Genomic DNA, 24,099 nt, shown 5'->3' on the forward strand with positions numbered 1-24,099 from the left:
TAGCAGGCTGGCAGAAACGGTATTTGTCAAAAGGCGGTAAGGAAGTGCTTATTAAAAGCACTTTGTCGAGTATCCCTACCTATTACTTATCCCTGTTGCAAGCACCTGTGAGCATCACAGAAAAACTGGAGCGGCTTCAAAGGAATTTTCTTTGGGATGCGGCAGACGGAACTAGAAAGTTTCATCTAGTGAATTGGCAGACAGTCACTTCCCCAAGAAGTGGGGTGGACTTGGAGTAAAAGATCTCAGGGTATTCATAAGAGCTTTGCTGGGGAAGTGGTTGTGGAGATTCGGGGTAGAAGAGCTGCTCTATGGAGGGAGGTCATAGCAGAAAAGTACGATTCCACGGGAGGGGGTTGGAGGACCAAGGCAATCACAGCACCGTTCGGGTGTGGCATGTGGAGGAACATCATAAAGAACTGGGAAGCTTTCTATGGCAACATCACTTACAAGGTGGGAGATGGAAGGAGAATCAACTTTTGGAATCACAGGTGGTGTGGAGAGGCTACTCTGAGGGTCTCTTTCCCCCACGTCTTCAGAGTTTCAAACCAGAAGGAATTGATGGTCCAACAAATTCGCAAGGAGCATGAAGGGGGATAGTATGAGACCTCTCTTTTAGAAGGAACATGCAAGATTGGGAGATTGCGGAGCTCCAAAATTTGTTGACACTGCTATACGGGCAAGACATGTCCCATCCATCTAATGATTCTTGGAGATGGGGGTTGCGTGGCGATAGTTTGTTCACCGTAAAGTCCTTCTACCAGAGTATGTTGGTGAGAGAGGAGACTACTTTCCCATACTCATTGATCTGGATTCCTAAGGCGCCCACGAAGGTGTGTTTCTTTGCATGGCTAGCAGCGAGGGGAGTGATCTTGACATCTGAAAATCTGCGAAAGAGAGGAATTACACACGTTAGTTGGTGCTACATGTGTAAAAGCTCAGGGGAAGAAGTTGATCATCTTATGCTGCATTGCCCCGTGTCCTGGGGTTTGTGGAGGGCAATCCTGAATCTTTTTGGTGTTCAATGGGTGATGCCAAACACTGTAAAGGAAATGCTATATAGCTGGGCCGGTTTCCATTGAAGAAGCAAGCAAAAGGCTTGGAAGTTCGCCCCGTTAGCTCTCATGTGGTTAGTCTGGGGAGAGAGAAATAGGAGAGTTTTTGAGGGGATTGAGTCTCCGTTTTCACATCTTAAGAATAGTCTTTTATCTTTGATCGTTTTTTGGTGCACACATATAGCCCCTACTTGTGTAGAAGATTGGGCGTCATTTGTAGAGAATCATGTTCTGATGTAAATTCTCTACCTTTTGTATGCTTCTTGTATGCGGGAGTTTTTTTTCCCTTTTGATTAATACAATTTACCTTATAAAAAAAAAGTACTTTTGGGCTTGTTTTGGTGTTTGACAAACTTAAAAATACTTTTAAGCCAAGTGCTTTAAACTAAAATAACTCAAAACAAGCCAAAAACTATAAGTTGGTCCATCCCAAGTTATTGCTTTTTGGCTTAAAAGTACTTGGGGTTTGACCAAATAAATAACAGTTTTATCCCTCATCTTTCTTCTTCTCCACCTATATAATGATTATACTTGTCATTGCCGCAATTACTATCACATCGAGTGCTCCATTTTGTGAAGCTTTCTGCAACTTCTTGGAATGACTATCCGCAATATCTTTAGTAATTTACATCATCCTTCAATATATTTGAACACCATATCCTAGCTTCTGATTGAACTTTAATTGATTTTGGCTTCTCACCATTCCATTACATTATTTTGAGTCATTTAATAAAAGTAATTATCTGATCAAAGGGAAAAGAAACATCTAATCAATAAAATTAATTTTATCTAATAAATCTTGTAACGTGAAATAAAATGCAACCTAAATTGACTTGTACTAAAATTAAAATTAGTACAATATCTTTAGAATTAAAATTTTGCAGTAATCAATTCATTTTTGATGTTGACATCTTTAAGGGAATTTTGGTCATTTTGATAGAAATAAGTATCAGCACTTTTTCACCAAGCACATCAACGGCTTATTTTCAACTTCAACACTTCTAACCAAACACGTAACTGCTTTTTAAATTCAACCCCAACACTTCAAAAATGCTTTTAACCCAAGTGCTTAAAAGCTAATCCAAACGGGCTCACGGTTACCTGATACGTGAATCGGTGGGAGGTGTTGAAGATATAATCAAGTAAATAAATATGTACTTTCTTTGACAATTTAAATTTTCGATGAGGTGATCACACAAATCAACATGGCATTAGAGCAATCAGAGGTCATGGGTTTAAGTCTCACCGCCCATTATCATAAAAAAAATTCACGTGTTTGACCATGAAAAATAATCATGCGCGCATGTGAGGGAGTGTGTTGATGACATGTGAATTCTCAAGTGTTGACCCATGAAAAATAATCAGGCATGCTAGTGAGGGAGTGTGTTGATGACTTAATTAAGTATGTGTTCTTTCTTACAGTTTAAGCGTTTAGATGAGGTCATCACACATTCAACCAGAAGTAGCAGGTACTTTGGTGAATTAGATGAAGTGCACGCAAGTTAGTTCGGAACAAACCATAATTATAAAAAGAAAGTCGTACTAACCAAAGACAGGACGGATACAAAGTGGAAGAATTAATTGAGGAAATACCAAAATTATCCCTAGAAGGTCCGTGCCATTTGTATAAATCTTTGTTGAATAACTTAGGGATTTACATGGCGTTTCATGAGATACATGTTTTTTCGTGCACTTTTCACATGCAAAATTACATTGTCTTGATGCCGACTCCCTGGTGGTTAGGTTCTTCAATTTTTACTTAGATGTACAGGTTAAACCTGTATTGCAAAACAAGGTGGATTGGCAGAGAATAGCCCAGGCCTCATTTTCTGGGAATAACTTAGCTGTTATATAGGTAATAATTGATGTGATTGCATCTTGTATTTATGCGCAACCGGTGTCTATTTTATGTTCAGTGATCCGAAGATTTTGTTCATTTGTGGGACGGACCCCTAACAAAGTGTTCAACTTAAAAATTGCTCCGAACAGTACTGCTTTGATGGCATTCTCCTTGTTTTGACATGAATAAAAAGAAAGGATGTGCTTTTATTTTGCAGTTATGGTGCGAACAATTCTACCAAGCACCATACCACCATCATACAGGGGTGCAACCATTCGTTACCTTTACTATGTTAGAAGTATTTTATCTGGACAATACTTGATGATGGAAAATGGTCACTTCCGTGAAGAATCTATACGAGATCTTGATGAGCTGGTTAGTTCTTTGCTGTTCTGTTCATCATTCATTTATACTTATCATCCTTGTTTGATTTGATTTTCATATTTTGTCAGCTTTCAGGAGCATTACCCTGCTCTTTTATGGCATGCTCTTGTAATTGCATGTCTAACTTTTCTGCGTCTTTCTCATAGTCATCCCAGCTTTTCCAGAGCGCTATGTGGTCATTTGCTTTACTGTTTAACCATTTTTCACGTTTCTGACAGCTCTACGACCTTTTGGTCAGCAGCTTGTCAATCTTGAATTAATTAAGAATGCAACTGTGTTACTGTTTACATTGATGGGCATTGTGCTTTGTTTTCAGTTTCTTTTACTTCTGGTAATAAATCAAAACGGATTGAGAAGGTGATCTTATCTTAAGCTTCTGTTTCATCTGTATGCAAATCAATGTCTAGAAAAATCATATTCAATTGTGGAAAAGAAACTGTCCACCTGAAATACGAATAATACATTTAATCATTTAATACGAAAATTTTATTGCTTATAATGTATCCGTTAGCAAAACGATATAGAGAAAAGCGCTACAACTCCCAAATTTTTCTCTGATTCTTCTTCTTTTCGAAGAAAAAGAGGATTTGATAAATCTATATTCCTCTATATTCCACTCACAGATGATGTTAAGGCTTGTGTTTTAGTATCAATACAGATGTGCAATAAAGCTTGAGTGCTGAAATTAAAATATTCTTACCATTTCAACAAAAAAAAGTGCAATAACTGTGCATAAGTTTTTTTTCTGCTTTTGGATTCTACTATTTTCTGAATCTCAACCCGTGCAGGAAACGAGAATACCACTGCAAATATGGGTAACTCAGAAGAGTAATGGCCTGAAAAGTGAAGAAGGCCGCACTTGTGGTAATATTTTCTTGTTTTAAACTTTAAAACTTATATAATCTGTTCTGGTTCGTGATTTAGCTGTTGAATTTTGTGTAGAAAACTTTAAGTCTAACATCCTGATGAGGTCATTGTTTCATTGCAAGATATCTTCAGTAACACGGGAATACTGGGGGGTGGCTAAAATGATAGAGACAAGAAACAAAGTCGGAATATTTGGTTCTTTTGTGGAGCCATAATATATCCTTGTATTGTTGCATACATGGTTACTACATTATATTTGAAGTCGTAAAATACCTACGAGCCCCTTCAAGAAAACCACTGTTTTACTAGTATTATTATATAAGGACTTTTCTGAAATCTGTTTATCTGGCTGAATTTTCTTTTCCTCTGACCAATCTTAAATAATCCTACTGTGATGAGAAGTCAAATGATGTATGACTATACTTACTTTGAATTACCTTAACATGATATGCTGAAATAATCATTTTTTAAAGGTTGTGTAAATGTTTTTTCGTTCTTTTCTTTCTTGGTTTCTCAGTTCTGAAAATTCAACGCTAATTATGTATTTTGGGCAATACTTATTTTTACTTTGACCAGTGGCATGATCACATTATGCTTTTCGATTTAACAGGGATTGTTCCTGCTTCAACTCTGCCTTTGGATGTTTATTGGAAAGAGATGGATGCAGATTCTGATTGGGTAAACCATTCTGTTGCCAGTTATCTTTGTTATTCAGTAGGCTTCTTGTGATTAAAGAAAGAAATATTGACTGTATAAGGATTCACTAGAATTTGAAAAGATATAAAATTAGAAAAGATGGTCCAATTTGTAAAAGATGATATTCCAGGGAATATTACTACAACAACAACTACGAACAGACCCAAATGTTTCCAGGGAATAGTTGACCTGAGTATTTTCATCCTTTTTTCATTCTTCTCCTCCGTTCCAATACTACTACAACAACAACTACGCCTCTGTCCTAAACAAGTTGAGGTCAGCTATATGAATCTTCACCATGTTAGTCCATTTAAATCATTTCATACAACTAAACTTGAATAGCCTAATGTCCTCCCCCCAGACTATTGCTAGCCATCCTTAGGCATATATTCACTTTCATTGTAACTTTTATTCGCTTTGTCTCTCTCTCTATGAAGGTATGTAGTGTGTTTAGTGCTCTCTCTTTTTCTTTTCTTTTCTTTTGGGGGTTTAGAATTGTGTGTTTCTAGAAACTCCTATCTCCAAGTCACCTATAATGGCGAAGACAAACATATAGTGAGAACTTTGCTTCTACTCTCCTAAAGCTACGAGGCATGCAAGTGGAGAAGAGGACTTTTTGAATCTTCTCCATTTCTTCGTCTTTTTAAATAATAAAAAAGAATTTTTATTAAAATAGATTAAGAATACAGAGAAGAGGACTGTCAGGCTAGGAAAAAAATAAATTACATATTTGGAGCTCTTCAGTCTTGTTATTTGATTGTGAGGTTTTATCGGATTTTGTTGCACTGTCTAAATATCAGGCAATTTGTCAGGACTAGAACCCCTTGACGCCATAGGCCCTCCTAGAAATGATTAATTCAATTAAAACATTTTTTACCAATAGAGTTCAAATTAGGAGGATAACTGAAACAAAACTTGCTTTGTTCAGCATAAGTGTCCCAACATTATAGCAGTCAACAGATCTAGCATTAACACTCTAGAAGTAGATTTACTTAGATTTGGTTAGCCGTTATCATTTAGGAATAGAGCAAGGTCCGATATTGCATGAAATGTTAGAAGATGAAATGAAAGAATGGAAATGGTGACCTTTTAATTTCCTGGAGACTTCAGAATCTAAATATCCGCTATGTCATGGATGTACACCAGGAAGAATGGACGAGAGAGGAAAATCTTTCTTCTTCAAAATTGTACTTGCCAGAAAACAGTGTTAGATTCTTGACAAGCAGCCCCCTCTTTAATTCCTTTTTTTTTGAGAAGGTAACATATACCAGTATATTAATAAATCTTCAGCACAAAACTTATGCTGGAAGACAAAAAGATGTTTACATGAAACTAAAAAAAGCACAAAAATTACAATCCTTGCTCTTTATAAGGCTTTTAGATTGATTCTAAATCAACACTATATTCTGTTTTGCAACAAAAACAAAAAAGAAGAAGACAATTCATCTTAATCTTCTGAATAGGGCTGATTGTATCCTCAAAGCATCTTGAATTCCTTCTTTTTGGCAATTCCCTCTCTTTATTTTGTTCTGCTTCTTGTTTCCTGTTTCTTTTTCCCTGGCGGGATTGGATTATGCCAATGCAGAACTTTTAGTTAGTAGTTTATTGTAGGATAATCAAAGAGATACGAGAACAAAGAGGTTAACTGGATAGAACTTGTTGAGTTGTTGACGAGAATTTGTGTGTTCTGCAGGCTAAAATAAATGAAACTTTTGATGGTGTGGAGGAAGGATATGAAAGTTCAAGGGATGAAGTCTCATCAGTTTCCTCCTATAATCCCATGAAAGATAATATACACCGAACATTTGGAAGTTCATTATCCTTGCAGTCTTCCTTAGCAAGGTCTTCAAGCAAAGATCTTCCACATCTTGAAGGACGGTCGAGCATATCTTCACAACTGGCACTTCCACAGATAGCTGTGGCTGATGTCTTGTATGATTCTAATGGGGGTAAGACGAACACACACATATCTACATGCATATGAAGCGTCATTTACCACTGAAGTAGTTTCAGAGAATATCATTAGTCTTAGAAAATTTATTCTCCCTCTGTCCCATTTTATGTGAAGGAGTTTGACTGGCCATAGAGTTTAATAAACTTTTGACACATAAGCTAAATATATGCGAAGTACCAAAATTGCCCTTACTACCAATAATCCCCCTTAAAAGAATGAACTTTTATATCAACTGGGTCCAAACAAGTAATGTCATTAAGGGTAAAGTTTGGATGCTAATTTTAAATAGTTTACAAATAGGAAGGTGTCATTCTTTTATGGACAGACTAAAAGGGAAAGTGTCACATACAATGGGATAGAGGGAGTATGTGTTTTCATGGTCCGATAGGTATCTTCGAGGAAATTGACTTTTTTATTTCTATGCCTTTTTTTCACAAAATGGAAATGTTACAATTCCTCTTAGTCAAGCTGACAGTTTTATCTTATTTTAAGCAAAAAAGAACTGAGGGTTTTATTTTATTCTTCCAGCAGATGTTTTGTCCCCCAGCAAGTCTTCTTCTTTCGTCTCTCCAAGTCAACAGCTGAAAAATACCAAATCCTTTTCCAAATATGATGATTCAACAGTACCTTCTGTCTCAGGCATGGGTGAATCTGGAGCATGTAAATCAAGCTTGCACTCAGATCTAAATATCTAGTATTTGTTCCCTCCATACTCTTTAAGTGATAAAAGATCCTTGATGATAATCGTTTACCAACATTTACTGCAGCAGAAGGGTTTATTCGAGGGAGGTCTTACAACATTAGACTGGATGACCAAGTGCTTCTAAGGTTTTCTCCAAAAAATTCTGAGTCGACGTATTACTTCAGTGATATGGTAATTGTATTATTCAGTGTCTTGGTCCTTCCATGTTAGTGTTATCACCAATGCCTATTTGCATCAGACTGGCTGGAACCTTACCTGTTTTTTATTGTTTTGCAACAGATAGGTGGAACCCTGACCTTTTTTCATGAAGAGGGTTCTAGAAGATGCCTTGAGGTAGTCTTATATATCAAAATACATGCTTGGAATAAGGCTTAGACATATGGATTATTATCAGTTTATTGTGCGCTCTGGAGTTTATTGGTCCTTTTTGTTGCCTTCTAGCTTTTAATAACACTGGAGATGACCGAGACTATAAGCCGACGGTTTGTACATCCTTCACGGAGACATGCTCCTTCTATTACTAAGGTATTCTTTAAGTGATTCTAGTATTATACCTGTTGATGATTCTTTACTACTCTTTGCATTTGATAAAGCAAAAGTGTTTTGACGGATTTTATCTGGAAAGAGATAAATACTTGAGCCCCCCTTCATTTGGTGATTAGTAACCAAAGCAATTTGAATTATGCAGGTTCATAGTGATCATCATGAAGTGGTTGCTGATTTAATTCAGACAAGCTTTATTTTTTCCATTCCGATGGATGGTCCTATGTCTTTTTCCACTCATTATGTCTCCGTACAATGGGCTCTTCGATTTGAATTCTTTACCACTCCCAAGAATGTTGACTGGTCAAGGTATGACCATTTTTTCATGTAACAGGAATGTTTTGCTGGATTGATAACATTGCATGAGTCATTGATTAAAGACTGGAGTTCTGTTTTGAGAGGGTGCAGATAAAGAGTAAAACACATAGCAGAACAGTAATCATACAAAAGGGCTTGTAGACTTACTAAAAAGCTGAAAAAAGATCATGAACAATCAAAAGGGTCTAGAAGTACATCTGCTCTTCAACTACTTAAATGGCCTCTTATTTCCACCAAATATAAGGGATATGAGAAATTTGACAGTGAGTTTGTGCAAAAAATTATTCTGATTCCACCTTTTATTTCTTTCATGCCTGAGAATCCATGTAGAATATGTGAGCTGTTGAATCAAATTGCAGACTATTAGTTATGTACTACTGATCTCCATTTTAATCAAGGGAAATCATGAAGAGGCTAAAGGCTCAATTGTCCATGGCTTAACCCTTCGGAATAAACAAATGGCAAATTCTCTAGGAAACTCACATGGAGAAGAATATTTTATCACTTCTTCCTTCAAACGTAAGTAGCACTGGGTGTCCAATCTTGTACCTCTTTTCATAATATCATTTGAGGTAATGGTTCATGAACCAGTGCCCAGCAAATGAAAAAATGATCATGATGATGGTCTCCGTCTTTTGACAATTATCCTAGGATATTGAGTATTGCTAGGATGGTTCTTAAGTTAGAACCTTTAACAGGAAATACTCTCTTGCTGTCAGTAAAAAGGGCAGCCCGGTGCACTAAGCTCCTGCTATGCGCGGGGGGGGGGGGGTCTGAGGAAGGGCCAGACCACAAGGATCTATTGTATGCAGCTTACCCTGCATTTCTGTAAGAGGTTGTTTCCATGGCTCGAACCCGTGACCTCCTGGTCACATGGCAACAACTTTACCAGTCACGCCAAGGCTCCCCTTCACTCTCTTGCTATCAGTATCTAAATTAAAGTGGATAATCAAAGACACCTTGAGATTCTACATGATTAAACTTCCAATCTTCTCTATGTCAAAGTGGGAACTTTCTTGACATAATTATTTCTAGTGAATCACAGAAGGTTGAAGCATGCTCTTAGTTTGTTTAAATAGTTGATTCAATTTTAAAGAGAATATGGTAATGAAAGGAATTTATATGGTCTAATCAAATGCACCATAGTTGTAATCTTGACGTGCTCTTCTACCCTCTTCGTTCGCCATGTCCTGATTCATCCGTGCAATGTCTATCTGATATTGTTTGTAGATTTTCCTTCGTACTTTGGTATTTTTCCTTGAATTCACTAAATTCTCAAATTTATCCCTCTTTGTTTCTGAAAGTGCTTCATGTATAACATATCAGATATGAGCATCCTCTTTTGGTAGAGGGTAGAGAGAAGTGTGAGTGGGTACTTCCAATAACTGTGCATGCACCTCCTGGAGGAGCTGCTGCAGCTCAGACACGAAATGACAAATCATTCTCTTTGGAACCCCTATGGGTCCACACATAAAGGTAAATGGAACTCTCATTTTCTAATCCAGCTGTTTTAACTTCTGATTGATATGTACTTTGTGAGATGTTGTTTGTTCTTGGTTTCTCTTTTCCACAGTCTGATGTACGTATTGACTCGTATTCACCTGGAAGATATGATCTAGTCATAGTTTTCTTGATCAACAAATGTACGTGTAGTTTCATATAGCTATTAAGCTGATTTTTGTATGCCATTTAGGGAAATATTGTGCTAATTGCTCTGAAATTTGAGAAATAGTTGCAGTTAGCTCCTCTATCTTGCTTGACACACGTAATGTCTTAACTTCTGAATGTTGTCATTTACATTGGGATGTTCGTAAGCATTATGATTATATGCTAAGGAATATTTTTCTGGTCCCTTCAAAAGCCATTGATCTGAGTGTTACTTTTAAAGACTTCTGGGCATTTTGTACCCTTACGCTTGTTCTTGACAGGTGAGGTAGTTACATATTCTGGCAAATCTTGAGAGCTAATCTTCCAAGAAGAAGTATTTACGCGTGGTTTGACACTCCTAATTTTAGCACCTTATATCCTTGAAGTCAACTTGATCTTGTTAGAAGTCAAGGTCTTCGGTGCCAACATAATAAATGTGCAATAAGTGCACCATCATCTTTTATTTATTCATGCTTTCTTTGTTTATTTATTGTGCATACGAATAAGTTCTATCTCTATTTTCTCCTTTCTCTCCTCCAACTTTTCACGTATTTCATTTTGGACGGTTAGATGTCGCAAATGCTAACCTACAGTTGAACTAAAGCGTCATTACAAGAATGCATTTGTTTTGCTATTCTCGTTAGAGACGGCAACTGTGTTGTATTATGTCTGGAGATGTGGGATTCACTCGATTATGTTTAGGCATTTTTTGCAAATCTCTTCTGCAATTAGCATTAAAACACTTTTCTTTTTGAATCTTATAGGTATACACATTGCTAGAAGATAAAATGCATGGCTTCACAACTGTACTGAGCTAGAAAGCAACCCCTGGAATTTGTGTACCAGGTTCTGATGTCAGAAAGAATGAGTGGTGACTGAGATTCAGTATTATTGTATTTTATTCATCAGTAGATATATTTCTCATTTCCAATCTTTGGCATGTCGTTCGTTCCTTCTCTTTAACATCATTTTTATGTGATTAGAAATATGCTTCACCTTTTTATTTTCTTTTGATGATATTCTTAGAGAAGATTTTATTCCGGGAATCATTACGTTGAATGTCATTATGTATATGATTAGAAGAGTCCAGTGAGGTAGGATTTTATTGGAAATACCATGCAACAGTATATTATAATTTCTAATTCATGGATTAGGATCTGATGTTTTGAGAATTTACTATTGCTTTAAAGAGGAAGTCTTCACGAATGTTACATTTACACTAAGCGGTGAAATAGGTTTTCTATAACATACAAGCAAAGGGATATCAAAGGTCAAAATGCACTTCGATTCCAAGCATTGCCTGCAATTGTTATTTTTTTTGTCCAAACACTTTGGTTTTGTTTTATTTTTGAAATTAAAACATAATAATCAAAATACAACATAAATTCTCTTACAATAATTCCAAAGGTACACCATTTTTGATCTTTTGAAAATTCTCAAAACACCGATCTTTCGCCTTTCGTCCAGATTCTTTTCTTAGACTCCACAAGAAAAGAATGGTTCACTTGGATAGGAAGGCTTTTGCTTCACGTATTTTTTTTCTTGGATAACCTAAGTCGATGATCTGAACATTTCGTTGAAATTATGTATAAGAGGTCGTCCCTTAGTGAATTGATTCGAGGATAAATTGGTAGTGGCATATTTATTTTTTGTTAGAAAAAAACATGTACCATTTGTTTGTGGCATTTATTAAAGATGAAAATCTTGACATTTGATGGGTTAAAGGTAGATTAAATAATCAGTTCTTGGCTAAATTGTAAGACCCCAACTCACTAGTAATATTATCATTTTTGGGCTCAGGCTTGCACCAGCGTCATTAGGGTAAAAGGCATGCTTCCTTATGTAAGTAACATTTCTCCTCTATTTGGTGTTATATAAACCCCTCTCTTAGGGACTCAATGTCGTCGTTGAGGTGTGGCCCACCATTACTCAATGTTGCATGCGAGTGGCTCCGATATCATTACAACTAACACACTAGTGATATTATTATTTTTTTGGGCCTAGACTCGCACGACTTTAGCCTAAAGACATATGTGTTACAATAATTGTTCTAAGTATCACTCTATTGTTATATAGAAATCAACAATAGTAACTTTTTCTTTTATTTAATTATTAAGGTAGCAGCACCTTGTTCCCCAAAGTTATTTACTACTACCTCCGGTCCAGAATAAGTGATTTTTTGGATGTTTTTATACAGATTAAGAAATTCACCTTTTAACATTAATTAACAATGAAATTAACCATATTAACCTTTACTATCTCTTCACATAAATATCTCTAACACATACTCCAACATTATTTACTCCAAGGGCAATGTAGGAAAAAAATAATTAATTCATTCTTAAAATCTGAAAAAATCACTTATTTGGGACCACAAAAAAAAGGTCAAAAATCACTTATTGTGGACCAGAGGGAGTACTAATTACTAAATAAACAAACCAAACGAATCACAAGCCTCATGTACAAGTCAAAGCGAGAAATATTAAAATTAAGCAGTACTAACCTTTGTAAATTTTATTGGAATTTAGTTGTAAATAAAGTTTATATCTTAACTCCACCAAAGTATAGTCCAGAAATAAATAAATATTTTATTAGAAAAACGCAAAAAAGAAATTTACTTCACATTTATCTTCATATACATTATTATTATTAAATTATAATTAATTAATTAAGACTTAATTATAATAAATTAATATATCTTTAATGTAGAAATTAGGTACTGGCAAGTGTTTATTAACAAAACATCTTAAATACCACCGTTATTTAAAAAGGAAAAAATTAAAGAATTCACCAAAGCTCAATAGTAGGACGGGTTGTTTAGTATGTGGGATAAAGGATAATAGTTTCAGAACTAAATGCAAGAATATTTTATGTTTGGTTGAACTTTGGAATTCGGGATTAATTAATCTCACAATTGAGTATTATTCTATCTCACATTGAGGGTGAAATAATAGTTTGGAGATTAAGTAATCCCCAGATAATTACTAAAATGACAAAGATTCTATTCTCCAAGGCTGGTTCCCCAAAGTCTTTTAAATAATCCAAGGTTAAAATTAAAAATAAAAGTTTATCCCAACTTATCTTATACACCAAACATATGTTTAAATTATCCCTTAGAATATTGTATATCCCATTTTTAGTCCAATAAATCTAACTTTTTCGAATAAAAATATATTTATTAAATTTAATCTCCGAATTATTATCTCTATCATTATAATTTCGGATAACTTGTTTGGTACCAAATGACCCCTTAGAATATTGTATTGACCAGTAAGACCTGCTGATCTGTTTCTAACATTTGACAGTCATCTCATCCATGTAAAGCCAATCTGTATTTTTCCTTTCTGCATCAATCGCTAATTATTATATTCATATTTATTCAATCCTCATTTAAAAACCAAATCCAACATTAAAAATTCTGCAAACAAAATCCACAGTCTTGGAGGCAAATTGGGTAATAAAGCTAATCTTTAAGGACACCATTGAAGCTTCAAGAACCACTCTTTTCAGGTCAGTATTTTATGAAATTCTCCTTTAAAAATGTAATATTTCATTTGGGTATCTTCAAATCTGAGTTATTATAAATTTCTTGACGATTCTTTTGTATTATAAAGATTTATTGTGTGCAAAAATACAAACTTCTATGCAGTTCTTAATCAATAGTGTTGAAACAATTCCTAGTTTTTGTCTTCATTGATCTGTATTGTAGTTTCTGAGGATCTTAATGTAAAAATCTTGGATCAAAGTTGTGATCTTTTGGATCAAATCTGAACTATGATTTGATGGAAGGAACCGAAGTAGGAATTTTTGTGCTTGGATTTATTTATTGACGTAATTCAGATTTCCATTCTATTGTTTTATTCAAATGATGAAGTGAGTTTCATTTAACTATTTGCAGAAATTAGGAGCTCTTTATGTTACTCCCTCCGTCTCATATTAACAGTCGTGGTTACTAAATATAGTTGTATCAAATTATTTGTCATTTTAGAAGTTCTAAGACAAAATTGATTATTGTTTTTCCTTTTTTACCCTCAGTAATAATTGTTCTCGAAGATGGAGATAATACATAAATAGAATAAATATTCAATGAACAGAGATTTTATCTTAAGACATAAATAAGGGTATAATAGTCTAACCCCTTTCCTAATTAATGTTTCTTAAGGGGCGTGTAAAAAAAAATACGACAGATAATATGAGACAGAGGGAGTACCTACAACGGACATGAGATAACAACTAGTCACTGTGTCCCATAGTTTCTGTTCCTTTTTTGCTCTCCAAGAGTCAAAGACAAATTATCTTTATTTTAACTTTAATTTATCTTATTTTGGTATTTAGATATATACTTTTTGGTGTAGTTTAAAATTTTATTTCAAAGAATGAGTTAATCTATGTCTGCCTGTCTGGTTCAAGTCTAACCTTGGTCACTTTTACCATCCAACAAAGGAAAGGTACTAAGATTATGCTTAGCATTTAAGTTTCGTGCTAAGCATCTTGCTTATGCTTCATACTTTAGTTTATTTTATTTTTTTGATAAGGTAAGTAAAAATTCTCTCTCCTTGGTTGCATAACTTGTAAAGAAAAAGCCTTCCATCAAATATGTTATCTTTTATACAAACGTTTATTTATGTACTTTAAGACAATTCAAGAAAGAGAAGTTAGTTTTTTTCAGGCTTTGGCCAAATGGTTGAGGTCTTCTGATCTGACTGAGTTGGAATTGCATCTCGATCCGAGTTACATGCTGTTAATGCACACATTTTTTTTAAGCTTAGATCATACTCCAACAATCATATTTGGTATGCTCAATTGTCCAATTTGTTTGATTTCATAATTCCATAATTGAAAAGCTTAAGGGAGAATAGGGGATGAGCTATATGAAGGACATGCTGAGTGTGGTAGGCAAATTGACACATTGGACAAAGAAAAAGACTGAGAGAGAAGTTTCACCTTATTTTGTGAACTTTCATTTGTTAGCATAAAGCAGGTACAGGATAAAATTTCTAGTTTTCATCTGTCAAATATGATTCTGTCTTCCCTGCCAAAAAATGATAATGATTTATGTTCTTTAGGACCATGCAATTCCTCAAAGCCAAGAAAATGAATTTGTTTTCTGGATGAATTTCTGATAGTATAATATTATTTATAGTTGTGTGCGTCTAACTTATCGTTTTCTTCAATCCAACACCTTAGTTATGTTTTGTTACACAAAGGAATGATTAAGTATAACTTTTTTTAACAAAATAATTAATTGTTCATAACAACCATAGGACTGGCGACATTTTTGAAACTTATTGTGAAACTGTTAACGTGAAAAGATATATAACAACATTATGGTTGATGGTCAATGCTCATTTTATCTAAAAATGGGTAATGTTGATTCTCTGGCGCTTTAAATGCTTATCTTTTAGTCTCTTAATTCCAGTCCCTTTTATGATTATACATGAACTTTTGGGGTATCATAGATTACCTAAAATTATGTGAATGGAACAACTTCTTTTCCATATAGATAATGGATGCAACAATATCAGTTGTTACAAATACGTTGAGAGATGCATCTGATTGGGTGACATGGATATCCGAGGCTCCATTTGCAAGAGCTGTGGTGTTTGGAGTTAACATTGGAGGTAATTTTCCCTATCCATAAAAAAATTGCTATTGCTGTTAAACTAGATGGGAGGTGTTTTCCCTGTACATAAAATTGCTATTGTTGTTAAACTAGATGGGAGGTATTTTCCCTATCCATAATAAAATGCTATTGCTTTCAAACTAGATGGGAGGTATTTTACCTATCCATAAAAAATTTGCTATTGGTTGTTAAACTAGATGATGACTTGTGAGAAGACGTACTCTTGATCCTGCAGGGCATCTATTTGTGGAGGGTCTTCTCCTTGTAGTCATCCTTTTCCTACTATCGCAGAAAAGTTATAAACCACCTAAAAGACCATTGACAAAGAAGGTTAGTCCCTTGTGTTATTCCACCAGTTCTATCTTTGTTTCTCTGTTAGTCCATCTTTTGTTCTTTCTCGCTCCCTCTCTTTGATTTTCTCATACTTTTTGGGACTGAGGCGCAGTAGTTGTTGTTTGTTTGTTTGATTTGCTCATTCATATGAACAGAATTGCCTCCATGGTCAAGTTCTAATCGGTATTTGATTGCTCTTCCTCATTACCAAGATGATGATGTGCTTAAAAGGAGAATTATTGTATTTATGATACACTCCCATTTTCCAGTTTCTGATTTGTGTAGTTAAATGATTATCTTATTGGAAAGTGATCAAGGCAGGGTTTCACACTTTAGCCAGTTCTTCTCTTTAAAAGTTGCAGAAAGTCCTATGCTTGATGTGGGCCAGAAAAGATAATAAACTTAAAAAAGTTTTACATTCTTAGAAGAATAGCATAAAAAGCTGCTGCTGTAACGCTCTCTCAAAGTAGAACCTAACTTAAAGATGTCCAACTCTTCTTTCTCCATCCTATGCTCTAAGCTCTAAGGTGCTTGGGCAATGACCTTGAACTTGAAAATTAAAGAGCTCCAACATTCTATATTTTTTAGGAATCTTTAATCTTGACCATTGTATAGCGGTTGGTGCCAATATAATCCCCGCATTTTGGTATTCATAGATAGGAGGTAGGCTTCTCACTTACATGTGTACAAGTCTTTCCTTGGCGTTACTATTAATGCTGGGTCCGTCCATACTTTATGTACTATTTGATAATGTTTTGATATTTATTGGCCTAAGTGATTGTTAAAATTAAAAATAAAATATGTTATTGTTTATAGCGTGTCAGTATTTGTATGTAAGTTTTCTATCTTCTATGCAACATGCTACATTCAAGCTGATGAACGTGTGTATGTGCTTCGGTTTTTAGGAAATAGATGAGCTATGTGATGAATGGGTCCCAGAACCTCTTATTCCCACCATTACAGATGAGATGAAATCGGAGCCTCCAGTACTTGAAAGGTGGAAATACTCTTTTTTTATCATTTGAAAAGCAAAGAATATACATTCTTGTTAGACAAGTCAGTGTTCTACACATTTTGTCTAATTATGCCTTTTACCACTGTAAGATTCTGTTCCTCGCTTAAGTGGGAGAAACCAGCCAAAGAATATAGGAACTAATTCAAATGCCATGCCACTGACTTTGGGAGCCACATAGAGGAATCCCTTTTTCTTATGGTCTGTTGATCCTGACTGGTCCTAAGAATTACGTTAGAACATCAACGAGGGTATTCAGAGAACTTTGAGAATTGATTTAAGGCTTTGGTTCCTCCTATTAAGGATTTGGGCTCAAACTTTTTAGGTCAAAGAGGACGAGACCCAAAGGGATGGAACTCAATGAGTTGATTGGGATACTAGAAAAGAGCCACTGAACCTGAGTTCACAAGAGGAGAAAAATCTAGATAAGCGCTAATTGTGTAACACATCTACCTATGCCCTTTTTGGTTTTTAGAATTAAAAAGAGAATATATGCAGGTTTGGCTTGTTATTTTAATCAGTACAAAAAGTTAATAACTCCTGTACCTCCTATTTCATTCGATAAGCATCTAGGAGGATGCAAATCAGTACAAAAAGTTAAAACATATGCAAATTTGGAGCGAGATTAGCTTATTTGCTTCTTCTACTCGAGCTTACTCAGGCTATAAAAGTTGTAAGTCAAGTTTATGAAACCCCCATATTTCTATGGTTGTAGTTTCTATTTGCTTGCGTTCTCTCGTTTATCTAATTGCTTACAAGTTTTATTAATGCAGCGCTGCAGGTCCTCATACAACTGTTAATGGCAAGGAAGTAGTAAATTTTACTTCAGCCAATTACCTCGGATTATTAGGAAATGAAAAGTTACTCGTAAGAAACCCTTCTCTCTTGAACATTTTGAATTGTAATTTGGTTCAAGGTTATCATTGCCTGATGTCGTATATCAGGAGACATGCACCAGGGCATTGGAGAAATATGGAGTAGGTTCTTGTGGTCCTCGTGGATTCTATGGAACAATTGGTATAATTTGTGATATTCATAAATAGGGAGAGTTAATTTTCTTCTGCTCTATTTCCAACCTTCCTCTTTCTCGCCCAACCTTATCATTCTTTATTTCATACAGATGTTCACCTTGATTGTGAGGCCAGGATAGCCAAGTTTCTTGGAACTCCTGATTCTATACTCTACTCTTATGGACTTTCTACCATGTTCAGTGCAATTCCAGCATTTTGCAAGAAGGGAGATGTCATTGTTGCGTAAGTTCATCATTCTTTGCACGTTGATCATAGGTATTTTCTTCAATTTTTCTTTTTTTTTAAAGATGAGCTCAGGCTGTAGAATAGATACATCCTCATACAGTATGAAGTATCTTTTCTTGGAGTAGGAGGAAGGGATTATGGAGGAACCAGGCTGTAGAATAGATATATCCTTACAGAGGATGAAATATCTTTTATTGGGGGTAGGAGAAAGGGATTATGGAGGAACCAGTCTGTAGAGTAAAATGAAACATATTAGCATTTCATGAATTAATTCTCATTTTCAACCATGACTTTTGCTTGCTTAGGGATGAAGGTGTGCATTGGGGAATACAAAATGGACTTCAGCTCTCTAGAAGTACAATCATATACTTCAAGCACAATGATATGGAGTCCTTGAGAAATACATTGGAGAAAGTCACTCAAGAAAACAAGCGAGCTAAAAAACTTAGGCGATATATTGTTGTTGAAGCAGTGTATCAGGTATCTTCTTTTTTATTATTTAGTTGTGTCAAAGCTGTATGTCGTAGAACTGCCTGGACCATGATCACCTCTTCTCAATTCACTAAGAAGATTATTCTTTAATTTCATTTGTTTCTTCAACATCTAGAATTCTGGTCAAGTCGCTCCATTGGATGAAATCATCAAACTGAAGGAAAACTACAGATTCCGGGTATTGTTGGATGAAAGCAATTCCTTGGGTGTGCTTGGCAGTTCCGGTAAAGGTCTAACAGAACATTACAATGTTCCGGTAATGCCACTCAATTGATAGCCGTCTTGTATTATTCTGGATTTGTATTTTCTGTATGTATAACCTTAATCAGGTTATCCTTTTTGCAGGTCGACAAGATAGATATCATTACTGCTTCCATGGGACATGCATTGGCCACAGAGGGAGGATTTTGCACCGGGAGTACAAGAGTCATTGAACACCAGGTACTAAAAATGTGATTGGTATAGTCACACTTCCCTTCTCTTCCAAAAAAAAAATCTTGTCACTGTCTCCTGTTTATTTTTCCCGATTAAGCCGGTTTTCTTTTGTTTGGCAGCGCCTCAGTAGTTCTGGTTACGTGTTTTCTGCTTCTCTGCCTCCATATCTAGCAAGTGCTGCAATCAAAGCTTTTGATATCCTGGAAGTAAATCCTGACCTTATCACAAAATTGAGGGAAAACATTAAGATACTGTTTAAAGGTATTTTCCCTTACACAAAGTAATCAGTGGTTGCTGGAAGATATCAACTTATTACCTTGTGTGGTTGCAGGTCTATCAGATATTAAAGGGCTGGAAATAGCGAGTGATCCACTCTCTCCCATAGTTTTTCTAAGACTAAACAAGTCCATGGGTTCCACAAACAGTGACCTAAAACTGCTAGAAGATATCGCGGATCGTGTAAGTCATAATCTGTGTTCAACTTTCAAGTTGTAGCCGTGTTTTCTTCTTATTCTTATTCTCATACACATCCTAATAGATTCTCCACAAAATATTGTCATTTGGCAGGTATTGAAGGAAGATTCTGTTTTTGTTGTCACTTCAAAGAGATCGACACTTGATAAATGTAAGTTGCCAGTTGGGCTTCGATTGTTTGTCTCAGCAGGGCACTCAGAATCTGATATGAAGAAAGCTAGTGAATCGTTGAAGAGAGTCGCAGCTTCACTATTGACCGATCAGAGCTAGAAGTGAGGTTCATCGTCTTTTAAGTGTCTGATATGTGAGCTGAAGCGAAAATAGGGCAGAAGTATTCTAGTATTCAAATAGGTGAACATTCTTTTTTAACTTTTTATGTCCATTAGACTTTGCATGTCAACTATAATATATTAGATAGATCAAGATTTACTTCTTGAGGTTGCAATGTTGCAAGGCTACAAGGCCTGAAAAGTCAGTTCTCTTGATTAATATTGTGCTTCCTGTAGCTGTGTTAATCTTTTTTTTTTTTTTAAATCTCCCTTTCTTACCGATTATAAAGAAAATAGAAGAGGATAGAATGTTGGGATCTTGTAGTTGACTGTATAGACATGTTATTTCTTATTGTATTGTTAAGATATACAGTATCTTTTTGGTCTAGATTCTAGAAGTGATTAATCTCAAATTTTTATAGCTATCTTATCGTATAGAGGAAGTAAAGGGCTAATATTTTGGAAATATTGAGTAAATATCATATGGCCTTTACTGAAGCATAATTATGGAAAATGACTTATTTTATTAAAATGTTTTTATGAAAAATGTTTTTCGGTGTTTGATTGAAGAGTGAAAACTATTTTTTGAAAATTTTATTTATTAAAGAATGATAATAATATTAGCATATCACATAGCGTTTTGATGAGATTTTCGAGTATTAAAGGTCGATAATAACGTCTAATAGCCCCGCCCAAGTTATAACAAAAATGGGCCCATATTTTAAAGCGGTATTTACAATAGTGGGCCGGTCTGGCAACTAGTTTATAAAAATTGGTCCTAACTCGCTTATTCTTACTAGGTTTAGCCCAATTTATATATATTTTGAATTTTTTTAAGCACTGGTAAAAACCTATATTTTCTCTTTCCCAACCCTCTATCCCCCCCCCCCCCTTTCTCTCTCATTTCCTCTCCACCAAATCTCCTTCAAAAATGTTAAAATTTCAACCAAAATGTCACGTCCTTAGTCTTAAACTAAGCGTATATGCGGCACTTAACAACTTGCTCATGCTCTTGCACAACTTGCTCATGATCTTACTATGCAAAGTCAGCTCAAAACTTACACTTAAAATCACTATGGGAATACTAGATAAGAAAAATAAGAGAAATTTGCTAAAGGAAATGTGAGAAATATGACACGGAAAAATTATATTATTAATGTACCTTAACTATAATACATGTACCCCTATTTATAAAAATACACAATACCCATATTACTCCTATTCCATGTAGGACTATGCTTATTTACATAACAACTAACTAACTAACACTCCCGCTCAAGTCGGTGCATACAAATCATATGTACCGAGCTTGTTACATATATAACCAATACGAGAACAAGTGAGAGACTTGGTGAAAATATCTGCAAGCCGATCATTCGACTTCACAAACTTTGTAGCATTATCTTCTGAGAGTATCTTTTCTCTGATGAAGTGACAGTCAATCTCAATGTGTTTAGTTCTCTCATGGAACACCGGATTTGATGCAATATGAAGGGCAACTTGATTATCGCACACAAGTTCCATATGGCTGATTTCATCAAATTTCAACTCCTTGAGCAATTGTTTGATCCAAACTAGCTCACATGTTGCCATAGCCATTGCTCGATATTCTGCTTCTGCAATAGGCCGAGCAACTACATTCTGTTTCTTGCTCTTCCAAGACACCAGATTGCCTTCAACTAAAACACAATATCCAGACGTAGAACGTCTATTAGAAGGTGATCCTGCCCAATCATCATCTGAGTATCCAACGATCTGCTCATGACCTCGATCCTCAAATAATAACCCTTTACTGGAGCTGATTTTATATACCGAAGAATGCGGACAACTGCATCCCAATGACTATCACAGAGAAAATTCATAAACTAACTTATAACACTCACAGGAAAGTAAATGTTAGGTCTGGTCACTGTGAGATAATTTAATTTACCAACCAACCGCCTATATCTTGTAGGATATCTAAGCGGCTCCCCCTGTCCTGGCAGAAGTTTAGAATTCGAATCCATCGAAGTGTCAACAGGTCTACAACCTATCATTCCTGTCTCCTCAAGAATGTCTAAGGCATACTTCCGTTGTGAGATCACAATACCTGATCTAGACTGAGCGACCTCAATACCCAGAAAATACGTTAATCTGCCCAGATCCTTAGTCTGAAAGTGTTGAAAGAGATGTTGCTTCAATTTAGTAATACCATCTTGATCATTGTCGGTAATAACAATATCATCAACATAGACCACCAAATAAATACAGTGACTTGAAGCAGAATGCCGATAAAACATGGAGTGATCAGCTTCACTCCGAGTCATGCCAAACTCCTGGATAACTATGCTGAGCTTACCAAACCAGGCTCGAGGAGACTGCTTTAGACCATAAAGTAACCGGAGCAAGTGACATACAAGGCCACGAGACTCCCCCTGAGCAACAAAACCAGGTGGTTGCTCCATATAAACTTCATCCTCAAGGTCACTGTAAAGAAAAACATTCTTAATGTCCAACTGATAGAGAGGCCAATGGCAAACAACAGTCATGGATAGAAAAAGGCAGACTGATGCTATTTTAGCCACGTGAGAGAAAGTATCACTGTAATCGAGCCCAAATATCTGAGTATATCCTTTGGCAACAAGACGGGCCTTAAGTCGATCAACCTAGCTATCCGGACCAACTTTGACTGCATAAACCCAACGACAACCAATAGTAGATTTACCTGAAGGAAGAGGAACAAGCTCCCAAGTACCACTCGTAATGCAGACATCTCTCCAATCATAGCTTGTCGTCAGCCTGGATGAGACAATGTTTCACCTGTAGACTTAGGGATGGAAACAGAGGACAAAGAAGATATAAAAGCATAATGGGGTGATGACAACCAATGATAACTTAAACCGACATAATGGGGATTAGGATTAAGTGTGGTTTGTATACCTTTCCAAAGTGCAATCGGTGTACTAGGAAGAGACAAGTCCGCAGTAGGAACAGGATCAGGTGCAGGACATGAATCAACTGGGCCTGATGCTGGGCGTGGATGACGATAAAGTCAAGAGTGGTGTGTTTGTGGCTGGGGATCTAGGAGGAGCAATACTAGACTCTTCAACGGTTGGTATAGGTAAGACTTATGTGGCTGAAGGTGGAGGAGGAGCTATAGTAGACTCCACAAAGGTCGGTATATATAAGATCTCAAATATCTCAAGGTGGTCAGAAGAGGTAAAAAAAGGTTTAGACTCAAAAAATATGACGCCAGCTGACATAAGGTACCTACGAAGATCAGGTGAGTAACAACGATATCCCTTCTGAACACGAGAATAATTAAGGAAGACACACTTGAGAGCACGAGGATCTAACTTATCTTTCCCAAGGACTAAGTTATGAACGAAACACGTGCTCCCAAAAACACGAGGGGGAAGAGAGTATAAGGATGACTGGGGAAACAATACTGAATACAGAACCTGATTCTGGATGGGAGATGAAGGCATCCGATTAATCAAATAACAAGTTATGAGAACTGCATCGCCCCAAAAATGCAACGGGACATGAGATTCAATGAGAATTGTGCGAGCAGTCTCAATGAGGTGCCTATTATTTCTCTCTGCAACCCCATTTTGCCGAGAGGTATAAGGACATAATGTCTGATGAATAATTCCTTGAGAAGTCATAAATTGCTGAAACTGAGAGGATAATTATTCTAAGGCATTATCACTGTGAAAAGTGCGAATAGAAACACCAAATTGATTTTTTATTTCAGCACAAAAATTCTGGAACATAGAAAATAACTTAGAACGATCTTTCATTAAGAAAAGCCAAGCACATTGAATAATCATCAATGAAACTAACAAAATAATAAAATCCCAAGGTTGAACTGACTCTACTAGGATCCCATATATCAGAATGAACTAAAGAGAAAACAGACCATGCGTGACTCTCAACACTACACGAAAAGTAGGCTCGGGTATGTTTCCCAAGCTGACACGACTCACAATATAATGTAGACAAACTAGACAAACTAGGCACCATCTTCTGAAGCTTGGATAAGTTCGGATGTCCTAAATGTGTGTGAATTAGGTCTGGAGGATTTGTAACTAGACATACTGTGGAGGGACTGAGTGAGTTAAGGTAGTAAAGGCCTTCTGATTCACGCCATATGCCAATCGTCTGTCCTAAAATGCGGTCCTACATAATAAAAGAATCATCAATAAAATATATACCA

General features: G+C 35.9%; 2 protein-coding genes across 4 annotated transcripts in view; both read left to right on the forward strand.

Moving 5' to 3' along the window:
- The window catches only part of LOC104120595 (uncharacterized), a 34,117-nt gene extending 22,938 nt beyond the window's left edge, over positions 1 to 11,179 (forward strand). The window contains exons 3-13 of one of the 2 annotated variants that reach the window (XM_070196656.1): positions 3,113 to 3,270; positions 4,068 to 4,143; positions 4,757 to 4,824; positions 6,536 to 6,791; positions 7,328 to 7,456; positions 7,564 to 7,670; positions 7,779 to 7,832; positions 7,941 to 8,024; positions 8,188 to 8,351; positions 9,687 to 9,836; positions 10,772 to 11,179. In XM_070196656.1, coding sequence (XP_070052757.1) covers positions 3,113 to 3,270; positions 4,068 to 4,143; positions 4,757 to 4,824; positions 6,536 to 6,791; positions 7,328 to 7,456; positions 7,564 to 7,670; positions 7,779 to 7,832; positions 7,941 to 8,024; positions 8,188 to 8,351; positions 9,687 to 9,834 — 1,244 coding nt within the window. In that variant the 3' untranslated portion in view covers positions 9,835 to 9,836; positions 10,772 to 11,179. Of the gene's footprint in view, positions 1 to 3,112; positions 3,271 to 4,067; positions 4,144 to 4,756; positions 4,825 to 6,535; positions 6,792 to 7,324; positions 7,457 to 7,563; positions 7,671 to 7,778; positions 7,833 to 7,940; positions 8,025 to 8,187; positions 8,352 to 9,686; positions 9,837 to 10,771 lie in introns of both variants that reach the window. The other variant, XM_070196655.1, reaches the window with a different exon arrangement.
- A 2,113-nt stretch (positions 11,180 to 13,292) lies between these two features.
- Positions 13,293 to 20,289, forward strand: LOC104120593 (long chain base biosynthesis protein 1-like). Of its 2 annotated transcripts, none has more exons than XM_070196657.1 (13): positions 13,293 to 13,495; positions 15,493 to 15,628; positions 15,866 to 15,960; positions 16,869 to 16,960; positions 17,749 to 17,842; positions 17,920 to 17,992; positions 18,096 to 18,228; positions 18,537 to 18,711; positions 18,839 to 18,979; positions 19,069 to 19,164; positions 19,278 to 19,419; positions 19,490 to 19,617; positions 19,726 to 20,289. In XM_070196657.1, the coding sequence occupies exons 2-13, from the start codon at positions 15,514 to 15,516 to the stop codon at positions 19,900 to 19,902; spliced, it is 1,461 nt and encodes a 486-aa protein (XP_070052758.1). In that variant the 5' UTR covers positions 13,293 to 13,495; positions 15,493 to 15,513; the 3' UTR covers positions 19,903 to 20,289. The 2 variants fall into 2 exon arrangements, with proteins under 2 accessions (XP_070052758.1, XP_009630683.1); XM_009632388.4 differs by having other exon boundaries at positions 13,294 to 13,517; positions 15,511 to 15,628.
- Positions 20,290 to 24,099: the final 3,810 nt, after the last annotated feature.

Source organism: Nicotiana tomentosiformis, chromosome 3 (assembly GCF_000390325.3).
Source record: "Nicotiana tomentosiformis chromosome 3, ASM39032v3, whole genome shotgun sequence".
Classification (NCBI taxonomy): Eukaryota; Viridiplantae; Streptophyta; class Magnoliopsida; order Solanales; family Solanaceae; genus Nicotiana; species Nicotiana tomentosiformis.